At 46.0% G+C, this 11985-nt stretch overlaps 1 protein-coding gene across 3 annotated transcripts; it reads right to left on the reverse strand.

Annotated features, from left to right (window-relative positions):
* Window positions 1-1011: 1011 nt before the first annotated feature.
* On the reverse strand, window positions 1012-10942 carry NOC4L (nucleolar complex associated 4 homolog). 3 transcript variants are annotated; one of them, XM_075568618.1, is made up of 15 exons: window positions 10769-10942; window positions 9525-9645; window positions 8607-8713; window positions 7800-7907; window positions 7530-7682; window positions 7187-7289; window positions 6612-6646; window positions 6472-6522; window positions 5250-5361; window positions 5088-5148; window positions 4341-4451; window positions 3909-4072; window positions 3295-3377; window positions 2287-2400; window positions 1013-1178 (listed from the first exon to the last, which is right to left on the reverse strand). In XM_075568618.1, exons 1-15 carry the CDS (start codon window positions 10922-10924, stop codon window positions 1065-1067), a joined length of 1593 nt encoding a protein of 530 aa, XP_075424733.1. In that variant the 5' UTR covers window positions 10925-10942; the 3' UTR covers window positions 1013-1064. The 3 variants fall into 3 exon arrangements, with proteins under 3 accessions (XP_075424735.1, XP_075424733.1, XP_075424734.1); XM_075568619.1 differs by having other exon boundaries at window positions 10746-10886; XM_075568620.1 differs by lacking the exon at window positions 9525-9645 and having other exon boundaries at window positions 1012-1178; window positions 10769-10906.
* Window positions 10943-11985: the final 1043 nt, after the last annotated feature.

Below are 11985 nucleotides of genomic sequence, written 5' to 3' on the forward strand. Positions count from 1 at the left end.
AAGACACTGTATAAAGGTTTCAACGAGACGATATTGACCTATTTAATGCTTGACGATTTAAAGACGTAGTGATGTGTAAAGTAAACCAAAATCGGGCTAATCTTTAAAAACTTGGGTTGGTTCCGGGAACTTGTGGAAAAAAATTAAAGATAAAATAGTGTAGTTATGTGCAAATATAGAACAGATCTTGGTGAATCTTATGAAGTTTAAACTCACAATTTAACGTTCTGGAGATTTGTGCTTGAACCTGCAGACACCGCGGGGAACTCACTCCCCGTAGAGTGTCTTGTTATATAGCATGTATGGGACACTGGTAAATCCCTCTGTTTTAGAGCTGCTCCGGGGATACTAAATTCCTGGATGAAGTACCCCCAATGATAATCAGTGGGAGAAGGCCAAGTTGAAAAAATGGGAAACTAATAAAATCAGGACAAAAATAAACTAAAAATAAACAAAAAACAAACTAGAATATCTATGAGACAGAACTAATGTCTGTCACGTGGATGGCGCTTACAGAGGCAGTCCAAGCAGCTTAAAAATATATATATATGTGTTTTACTATATATATATTTAGCCTTTGATTATCTTTATTGAAAACGAATTACCTAACCTGACGATCGATTAATTCTCCCGTGATCGATTAATTCTCCCGTGATCGATTAATTCTCCCGTGATCGATTAATTCTCCCGTGATCGATTAATTCTCCCGTGATCGATTAGCAAAATCCTGCATCCCAGGGTTCACTAAATGGCTGCCTTTCGGTTTCAATTCAATCCTTCAGTCAGTGTAACTCAGCAGCTACAATGTATCCTGATATTACTAAGGTAACATTAGCTATTGTTACAGTGTGCAGCTGAAACTGCTGGGAACATTTGCAACAAATTATCACAAACAGGAAAGTGTTGCAAAGATCTTGCACTGCTGGGGAGGTGGGCTAAAGCTTGCGATCGAAATCAAAGGCGGCTTTAAAACTCATTAAAATAAATAAATCACTATTTAATACTACAGAACTGATTTATTAAAAAAAAAAAAAAAACAACATAAGATTTTACGTTTTGCTGCGTTAAAAGACAAAATGATTGGCAGTGATATCCTGTTTCTTCCCGAAGAGTCCCCGAACTGGTTCAAACTCCAGAGGCACCGACTTAAACTTTTTCTTCACCTCCTTATCAAAAAGCTATTAAAAAAAAAAAAAAAAGGAAGAGGTTATTTTTGCTTTCAACCGAGAAACCTTTTTAGCTGCGCGGCTCGTGCGGCGAGATTTCATTAGTCTGGCATCTGCTCTTAAAGCAGAGAGCTGCCCTCTCCCACCTGCGTTAGGCTGGGGCCATGGCGCCTTCGCCCATGCGGAGGCGTGCGCGGCCGTGACGTCACCCACGTGAAGCGGGTGCATTGTGTGGCCAGTGGAGACGCGCCGCAGGGGCGTCACGGAGCTGGTCTCGCCCTCATTGGGCAAACGGCTCACGTGACCGGCCTGCCCCAACAAGAAATCGGTTTCAACTGATTTCTTGCGCAACGCGCGCCCCCCCCCCCTCCCGCTTCCACGCGCACACCACATGGACGCGATCACTGCCTTAAAGGCCGTCTGATCGCTCAGCGTGTGGACGCCTCCGCATGATCTACGGCACTATGGCCCCAGCCTTAGTCTGGTGTTTAACGCTACAAGAGAAGCCAGGTTTGTGCCACTTTAGAAGAAGCAGAAGTCAGCGGGATTAATAAGGAAATCTCATTGCAAGGCAGCCTCTTTGCTCCTTCCAATTCCACCAAATAGCATCACTAACCCAAGAAGGGCTGCCCAATCCTTTCAGATCACATTTCATTTAGCAAAATCCATGTGTGTATACTTCCAGGCTGCAAGGCAAAGCTTTTAAAAAGGGTGAAAAACCTGCACGTGTTACCCATCATGCCCCCGACAAATTAACCTTTAGCACGGATTGCCCCTCAAATCCATGCGATGCCAGACTGACCAGCAATATCTGGCAGCAGAGGGGTTAAATAATGTGAAGCCTATAGAGCAGGAGTGGGCAACTCCAGTCCTCAAGGGCCATCAACAGGTCAGGTTTTCAGGATATACCCGTTTCAGCACAGGTGGCTCAATAAGTCCCAGCTTCAGCTCAGGTGGCTCAAACTGTGCTGAAGCTGGGAAATCCAGACCTGTTGGTGGCCCTTGAGGGCTGGAGTTGCTCACCCCTGCTATAAAGGCAGATAATGCTGAGCAAACCTCACATTGGTTGCAGCAAACAACATTAACAAGCTGCTGCGTCTCCCCCCCCCACCCCCCCTACCTCATAGGATGACATCTCCAGGAACTCGGATATGTCGCTCTCCTGCTCGGACAGCGAGCGGCTGACCACATTGGCGGCTCTCACCACGTCCGCGTGGTAATGCTTCTGGAGAGCCTGCACATACACGGCACGGTTAGAAAGGGGGTGTCCCACCACTGAGCAACGTGAAAGACTTTATTTTAACGCGTCCTGCACCGCATTGACATACCATCAACGTCAGGGGTGCGTGCAACATGTTCTTTGGGGGGCGTCGAACCGAGCCCTGTGCTCTTCCCCACCACATTTAAATTGATTGCCGGGCGAGAGCGGGGCCTCCTGTAACGCTCTTACCTTCTCTCCGGCTTCTCCTCCTGCGTCTTCGTGTCGCCGTGACAACACGAGGTCGCACAGGAGGAGATGCCGGAGACCAGGTAAGAGGGCGGGGGGGTGACTTAAAACGTTTGCGCGCCCCTGTTCTATGTTATGGGGTCCGGCACTCCAGGGGCCCCACGGACACTGCAACGCATTCCGCGCTCCTGTGAAAGAGGCACGAGAAGGGGGACTCCTCCGTCCAATCACCGGCGACGGAGCAATCACGAGTGCCGTAGAAACCGCGAGACAAGAGGGGCTTCCGGCAACCACAGGGTTAAAGCAGTTTTACTTTGTGATTTTCTTTCTTGCCCTTTCCAACGCGCTTTTTATTTATTTTTTTCCAATCTGATACTCCGTTCAGGAGATAAGACGCGTTTCAAATGTTAAGTGCTCGGGAACTTAAAGCGCAGCTGTCCTCAGGGCCCCAGTGCAGTCTAAAGGTTACCGCGGTAATTCTCAGAAGCTAGAGATTTTTAAACACTTTAAAAAACAATAATAATAAAAACAATAACAATAATAAGGGCAGGACATGCTCCGCGGACAAGATACTAACATTACAGGCGTTCCACCCACACAGGTTTCTGGGAGAATTGCGGCTTTAAAAAACACATCAGAACAATGAGATAACGCTCATTTAGAACAGTTCTAGCCTCTCACCTCCAGCTCCCAGAGCGAGCTCTCCAAGGCCCTGCTCTTTGCGGGATCTGTCTCCTCCATGATGTACGGATCAGCCTCCAGATCTTACAAAATACAAGGACAAAAAAAAAAAAGAAGGTCTTTTGTGACGTGGAATTAACCCCGGAGGCCCCGGGTGAAACGCTTTGCTTTGGAATAGGTTACTGGCTCTTCATAGCCTCTCCATGATAAGCATTATAAGCCAAAAAATGGAAAATAAAACCAATATCCTTGATACTCTCCCTCCAGATGTTTGGATTGGTGCCAATATCCAAGCATTTAAAAAAAGGAATGTACATATTTACTTATATTGTCAAATCTCTCTTCTGTAAAGTGCTGGATAAGTGATCCAAAGAAATTAAAGGAGAAAGAAACGTATGCCCGTAGGTGCTTCAAATCAAAGCCCCCCTAACACCACTTTACCAACATGCCTTACATAGCAGTCAGCCATCTTTAAAGTGCCCAATAGCTCAAAATGTTCCTCTGATATATGCAAGTACAATAACAGGATTTCAGCAACGATTAAAGGAAAATGCAGCAAGATGTCTTCATGTGATTATGATGTCGCTGTCACCACCTCGGTCTGTGCCACTCACCTAGGGGAGCCGTGGGGCGGTGGATGAGAGGGCGACAAGCTGGGTGTCTGCGGATCAGGTTACAGATGAATGGGATAATCATCAGTAAGACCTGTGGAGGGGCAGTGAGGGACAGCCGGGCCAGGCGCTTGGCAAACGCGGCAACCAGGTACACGGGTAAATGCCTGGGACAGATGATCGAGAAGATTAGATTCTAAGGGCAGAAAACATTACAGCCTGTAACCCCTTCACTGCGTGAGACCCATTGCTCTGTAATGCACTGCAGGGTTCTGTGGTACCGAATGAGTTAACACGTCAAGTTTATAGCCATCGCTGTTGGAAGTGTCAATGGAACCCAAAGCATTCCGCGCCACCCAGCAGCTGGGATCCCATTATGTGCAACGCCAAACACATTGGCAGCCCGAGGTCCACCAGCTGCGCCCTGTGACTTACGTGGAGGACAGGAACAAGTTTGCTAGATGGAAGAATCGGGCGCGATATTTTATGTGGAACACGGAGGGGTCCAGGAGGGAGTAAAGCTTCGTGTAAAAATCCGGGTATTCCCTGCGAAGGCGAAAAGAATAGCGCACACTGCAAGATGAGCGCACACGTAACAAGTGGATGCAGAGTCCCTGCGGCATGAAACAAATTGCACTATCGTGTGTGTGTGTGACTGTGTAGGGATGTGTGTGTGTTTGTAGAGTGGTCATGCTGAGCAGCTACAGTATGTGTAAATCTAATGTATACACCGAAACATGTTATTAGAAGGTAGACATCAATAGCCCAGATGTCCTCATTACCCAGAGGTTCAGCTCTTAAACTAAATGTACATGCATGGTAATGGTATATCCGTAATTCATTCATCAGCTGTTGGCTCTGGTCTGAACCCAGTTGGAGCAGAAACAGCTTTAGGCCGCGTTTAGAGTGGGTGCGACAGTGCGAACAACAGACCTCTTCTATATGAGGCCACCCATAGTGCCTCGCGAGCGATTCAGAGCGACCGCGCTGAGATTTTTGAAAAGACAAATAATGTCTTCTCGTGCGACGGCCGGGTCCCGCGCGCGGTTCAGCCGATGAGGGCGAAGCGCTCACGTGCCATCACGGCCACGCCTCCCTGTCGCGCAAACCCAAAGAGCAGAAATCGCTCGAGCGACAGGTGCGCGCCCACTATAAGCACGGCCTTATGAAGTTCATACTTACAGGTTATGCTGATGAATCAACACAAACAGTCCGTTTAGGGCCAGGAGGCTGATGGCTCCACCTGAAAACCAAGCAGCAGCTCGTTAGGTGGGTTCACAAGCCGTGGCCTATACTCTGGAGGACACAGGCTAGGAACACACATCCCGATGCACAGTTTCTTACCAACGTCATAGGCAGCAGTGAGGAAGTCAATCATCAGGCTGGGCTTACTCATGTGCGGCAAGATGGACTCGTGCAGGATTAGAAGCACCTTCTTATACAGACTGAGTGCGAGCTGGAGAGGGTACAACAGGGTCCCATTTATCAAGGTCCTACTTACTATCCTTCAACATCCTTATTGTTGCTTAAATGTCTTTCATATCGATAGAAGAGAAAAATATATTTTCTATTTATTTTGTGTCCCAAGGGACATTGTAGGAGATACTAGTTTAACATTTCAGTGACCAGTGCAGTAATATACGTGTAGATTTACATACATATATATATATATATATAATATATATAATATACATATATATATATATATATATACACACACACACACACACACACACACACACACGTGTGTATATGTGTATATGTGTGTATATATATATATATATACACACACACACACACACACACACACACACACACACACACACACCTTCCCATGAGCGCTAAATGCCATGTCTGTACATACTGTGCTATATGTATGCACACACAGCTGTCTCTTACACATACAAATACTCCTTGTTTTTCCATCCCTATACACCAATAGGGACCACATAGTATCTACACACACTTTGTTATGCTACAATCTCTCACATTTCCACACCTACCTACACCATTAATATTAACTCTCACTCCACACACCTTTTGTAAAGCACTGTATACACTGTTGGCTCTCCATTCATTTATATTCACACAGATACACACACACACACACACTCTTACATCACTAACTTTCAGGAACCATTTAACACCACTAGCCATAAATCACATCCACACACGGGGGAGGGACAAGCACAGATAACATTCCAAGAGACACTGTTTTTAAGTACACCCTTTGCTTGCTTCATTCATTCATTGTAACATCGCCGGAAGAAGAGATCAGTGTATCTCGAAAGCTCGCACAAATAAAAGCATTTCATTAGCCACAGAACGGTATTGTCTATTTATTTTTTTATTATATATATATATATATATAGATATAGATATATATAGATATATATATATAGATATATATAGATATATATAGATATATATATATATATAGATAGATACACACACCTCCTATCGATCTCTCTCTCACTTATATACAAAGATATATATAACTCTATAGATATACAAACATACACACCCAATACCAATGTATCTGCAAATAATAATTTTGTGCACTCACTTTGTGCTTCAGAAAGCTCATCCAGACTCGCTCAAAGACCCTCTTATGCTCCTGAAAATAAGAACACAGAAACCCAATGAGCTCCGAAGGTGGCAATCAGGCATATCATGGACTAGGGGGAAACTGAACAGGAGATTCACCTTCAGCTTCGCCGGCTTCCAGTCATCAGGTTTTGCTGCATCAAAAACATAATAAAGAGCGACTCTTAGGAGGCGACATTTACTTTGTACTTCCTGTTTCATTCTCAATTCAGATTCTTCTTGTAGCCGTCGCATTTCTAAGAGATGCCTCTGGCTTTCATATTATGGGCGTCGTGTATCAAGCTGCCTATTGGTGTAACACAGAGTGTTAGTGATCTAATACGCTCTAAACCTCAGGAATTGGCATTTTATGCAACCCTCTGTGGCAGGAAGGTTTAACCCAATACGGACTTCAGCACATCGATTATTTAATAAGACGACAAGAGAAATTTATACATGCCATTATAATACGTGCGTCAAGTAAATACCCCGATCCATTTAAGTATTCCCAGAACAATTGCTGATAAAAGCTGGGCAAAAATCTCTCAATGTGATAATTAACACCAAATATGCCCTGGATGGAAAATCGATATACGACCCCAAAGTATTTTGATTCCATGGGGAGGCAGCAACACATCACAATACATTGCGGTTGCTGCAGGCAGCCAATGTGTTAAAAATGTACGTTTACTCACATTTCTGTGTGACCAGGAAATTGGTCAAAGCACTCTCCTCATTTGGCATGTTAATGGCCGAGATCAAACAAAACACATTGTTTTGGAAGAGCGGGGGCAGAGCCTGCGGACAGAAACGCACAGATCACCACCAACCAAATTGGGACAAAAACCCTGGAAAATTAAGACACCGGGCCTGAAATTTGTACAAGAAACGTAAATAAAAACCCCAAGATTTTTCTGGACTAAGAATCTGGTTTTGTAGATTATTCTGAAATGAAGGGAGGACCCCTTCTAATGGCGTGATAATGTACCAGTGCGTTGGGTCACCGCAGGACACAATGACTTCTGCTCCGCTTCGTACCTCTTCGGTCTGCTGCTGCCGCACTCGTGTGATGCTTTCGCTGCTCGCCGTCATGGCGTAGTAACGGACGTCATCGTATTCCAGGTACTCTTGGAATCGGGAGATTAAGAGGATACAATCGGCCTCTTCCTGCAGCAAGCTGTCCACAACAGACTAACACAGGCGTAGGAATCAGTAAGCAGGCAGTACGACATGCTACATTACAGTGAGTGTTAAGAGACTTGACCAACAGCATATCAGCTGAATCCCCCCCCCCCCCCCCCTGCTTACCTTTAACAGTCCTCGGGGGAAATTGTAACTCTCCTTCCATTCGGCATTTTCCAGGGGGAACTTTCCTTCCAGCTGGATAAACTTCATCAGCGTGCACAGAGCCAACTCCTACAAGAAGGAAAAAGGCAGCCTCGTTAGCAGAGGAGTGATCCAAAGCACTCTCCATCAGCATAGCCACCGCTTGCCAGACCGTTCCAACTCCTCACACAGAAGCGTCACTTTATGCATTCGCTCTAAATCTTTGCCGTTTTAATACTACAGATGTGGGCGAGACATTTTTCCACCAGATCCCACGACATATCCTTTTAGAACGCAGAATATCACAGTTGCAGTACTATTCCGTGGCAGTGTTACATAGTTACATAGTATTCCGTGGCAGTGTTACATAGTATTCCGTTGCAGTGTTACATAGTATTCCGTTGCAGTGTTACATAGTATTCCGTGGCAGTGTTACATAGTATTCCGTGGCAGTGGTAGTGCAGAATATCACAACATACCCCCAAATAACGCACCAAAAAGAACAATGAAACCGGCTATATCTGTAACTTTATTGAACATAACAGGAATTCACTCTCTGCTGGGTTTCAAATAAATGACAAAATCAATATATTGCGGTTTCTAAAAGGCAAAATGTTCATGGGTACTAAATGGGGGACATTTTCCACATGTAAATGTATATAAAGCTGGGGAAATGAGCACTTATCTTTCTAATGTTGCTGCAGACTCGTTTGTTGATTCGGGTCAGTTCATTTTCTTGTCAGTAAAACCAAAAGCCAGTGTCACATTCTGGGACTGACCCACACTCACCTGCACTTGGAAGGAGCGGTGACGCATGAGTTCCCGCAGGCAGGTCACACAGCTGTTATAACGATGCCTCATCCACATCTTGTACTTCTCTTCCGCGCTGCAGGTATCTGGGTCACACGGGGGGGAAGGTGGGTTAGGGGCACTCGCTTATTCCGCCTCTAGTTGAGCAGACATGCAACGCACAGCAATATGTGTTAGTCCCCTTCCCAGTGAAGGCATTAAAGGGACGTCTGAGCATTACCGAGCTGGTGTGTGTCACCCCATTCTGCAAACAAACTGTACAAGGCCCACTAATGAATGTATTATCTCACTGCTTTGTGCAACAAGAGAGACCGGCAGCACATGCCAAAGCAAAGCACTGTGGGACCTTGCCGCAGAATTTTGTTGTACAGAATTGGAGCCAGGGGGTCCTCCAGAGCTGAATCACACTATTTCCAGTACTACTTCCTAGTTGTTTAAAGGGGGATTTAAATGACCATCCAATAGGAAGCCACAACCGATGATGTTGCAGTTTCCTACTGGCCTGAGATTTGGTAGCCATTTAGTTTCCCCTGAAGGAGCTTTAACCCTGAGTGCCCTAGGAGGTAGCTACTACGCCATGGGATCTAGCACCCTGGGTGCTCCATAACGTATAGCCATGTCCCCAAAACAATGCTAGTTTTCTTAGGGGAAACCTCGTCCTGCACTTCTATGGGGGCGCAGGATGCGATCTGAATTGATGGCGGACAGAAAGGGGGGTGATGCCTCCTCATCCGAGCCATAGCTATCACGGGACCGCTTCTCCAAAACGGTCACGTGATTGTAGTGCCGGAGGAGCAATGGCATTCTAGCCCCGATGGCACTCAAAGGGCCAACACCGCACAAAAAGACTGCCCTCTTCTTTACGACGTATAAAACTCCACCCATCTCACCGCTAACCTGGGAGACTCTCATCCTCTGCGGGCAGCTTCCCGATATAAAGCTCCCTCTTCTCCATCAAAGTCGCAAACAGTTTACTGCAGGTTCCAATTGCAGCTTGGACCACTTCTTCCCTTGTGGACTGACAAAATAAACACGCTGGTTATTGGATTATCTGACAGCACAACATAACTGCCTTAAAATGTGCCAACAAGAAAAGAATCCAGCTACAAAATACCGTTCTTAAACCTGGACATGTCAACTCTCACTGACTATCTGAACTTGGTGGGACTCGTAGACGGTCTCACAGATTATTTCTTTTGGCCTCTCTCCCTCTGACTTCAATGCGGCCTCACTGATAAAAAATTAGCACCCCATTAAAAGTACTACTTTTATTTTAATACCGCAGACCCCAAATCTCACTGCTCTTGGTCTCTGGAGGTTGACATCTCTTCAACTCCAAAACCGTATCTGTAAATATGGCGTGTAGCGCTGTTCACAATTCAAGACATTAATTATATCAAACGAAGCAACCCCTGTGACAGGTATTCACACAGAGTGACTATTCTACACACTTGTATTGATTGTAAGCTCTTCGGGTTTGGGTGTCACTTTGCCACGTGTTGTAATTTACTTGCTACTCTTATCCCTGTTTGTACAAAATGACATTAGCGGGAAAATAAAAGTAAAGTCCTGTGTACACTGTTGGCACCATATGTATATTATTTGAATCGGGCCAACAATGTACGCAGCACTTTACAAAATTACAATATAGGGTAAGTCAATTAAAAACAATGGGAATAAGTGCAACCAGTAAATAACAAGGAAAAAGGCGACTGTCCCAAAGAGCTTACAATTTAAGTGGTACGGTATGTTGGGAGGCTTATAACCACAGTAGGAGTCAAAGTGCATTATTAAGCTGCACTTATGGTGCCGACGACAGCGACGTCACAAATGCATTGCCGCTGTCGCTTATAGTAACGTGGCGCGACGGCTTGGTCGCGATCGCTGGAAGTAACCTCAATTTGAATTTTCTAGCGACCGCAGCCCGACGTCGTCCGTCACATCGCCTAGCCATCTTTGAGTTATTGGGTATACATTTTTATGTACAGTGTGTATCACGCATTAACGATGTTTAATATCACATTTTTAAGAAAGCACAGAAATGTATCAGCCATGGGGAGGACACCCCATTGTACTGCTCTATACAGAGGTAAAACCCAGCCACACCACCTCCTGCACATGTATTACAGCCGAGCCCTCACCTCCAGGAACTCCAGGATATCGAACACGGCGTTGGCATTGCCCCGGCTCTCCAGCACGGCACTGAGCTTAGTATCCAGCTCCCGGTGTGCGTCCTCCTCGCCCATCCCGCCAGCTCCCCGGCTCCGACTCGCGTGCTTCCCCCTGCGCGCTGCCATCTTGCTAACCCGAGGTCACGTGAGGGGAGCAGGGACCATAGAGAGGGGAAAATCAGCTCTACCATAGAGAGGCAACAGGCAGGAGCTGCTACTGCGCATGGGCGCTGGGATAAGCAGGGACTTCCTTTACAAGTGATATGTTTTAATTATAAATAACTGTTCAGATACTCAGGAGAGGGTATTATTAACCAGTGTTCATTTTACAGCAATCTCAAAACAAAAGTATTATTGTTATTATTAATTTCAATGCAACCCAGTGCTCATTAATCAAGGATGCCATGTCAAATTGGCTTTTAGGACATTGCCTTCCAATTCTCTGAAGAATTGCTGTACTTATTTAATGATGCAAATAACATGGAATAACCTGATAGAATGAAATGTGCAGTCCTAGAAGTGACAAGCTGAACCACCCTTTTCAGGCGTGTAATATAGTGCTTGCGTGCGCTCGTCAATTAGAATTGGCTGTGTCCAGGCCTGGCGTTCTATGCTTCAGCCACGCGCGCACATCAGAGCAAATACATGAAAATTTATATTTTTGCGCTGCTGCCGCGCCATGTGACGCTGCCAAGCCAATCGCAGCGTGGCTATCGCTGTGATGTCCATAGCCGCGCACGCCAACATATAAACGAAACGCGCGCACCAGGTGTATGCGCAATGCCGGGCACTAAGGCCTCGTTCAGGGTGCTGGCTTTGGAGGGAGGGCGTGCTTACGTGTGAGCTGCCGTGGGACACAATGTATTCAAATTGAATATTGGTTGTCAGGGTAGCAGCTGCCCTGTCTCCTAAGTACGGAGTTGACGCTGGCTACAGTTTCAATAACGACCTCGGCAGCCAATGAAATCATTCTTGAGAATGATTTCAAGACTGCAACTTCGATTCCTAACCTCAGGTCTGTAGCCCCGCCTCCTCAACTCCTGAAAAAGTCTGCTGGGGAGGATGAACACACATCGCCCAGCAGACTGCCGCCTGCCCTCGCGAACGCCCGCCCTCCAACTCCTGACTCTGGCACCCTGAACGAGGCCTTAGAGGTAAGAGGCTGCATATCGCTGGAACCTGTTCGG

Source organism: Ascaphus truei, chromosome 13 (genome assembly GCF_040206685.1).
Source record: "Ascaphus truei isolate aAscTru1 chromosome 13, aAscTru1.hap1, whole genome shotgun sequence".
NCBI classification, from domain to species: Eukaryota; Metazoa; Chordata; class Amphibia; order Anura; family Ascaphidae; genus Ascaphus; species Ascaphus truei.

What these genes read in the sequence shown, in the direction of transcription:
- NOC4L (XM_075568618.1), bottom strand. Translation starts at nt 10,924, where the DNA reads ATGGCAGCGCGCAGGGGGAAGCACGCGAGTCGGAGCCGGGGAGCTGGC. An exon ending in ACCGCTCCTTCCAAGTGCAG is followed by an intron (nt 7,908 to 8,606) that starts GTGAGTGTGGGT and finishes TCCTTCTTGTAG; the next exon opens with GAGTTGGCTCTGTGCACGCT. An exon ending in TGAGCTTTCTGAAGCACAAA is followed by an intron (nt 5,362 to 6,471) that starts GTGAGTGCACAA and finishes TACCCTCTCCAG; the next exon opens with CTCGCACTCAGTCTGTATAA.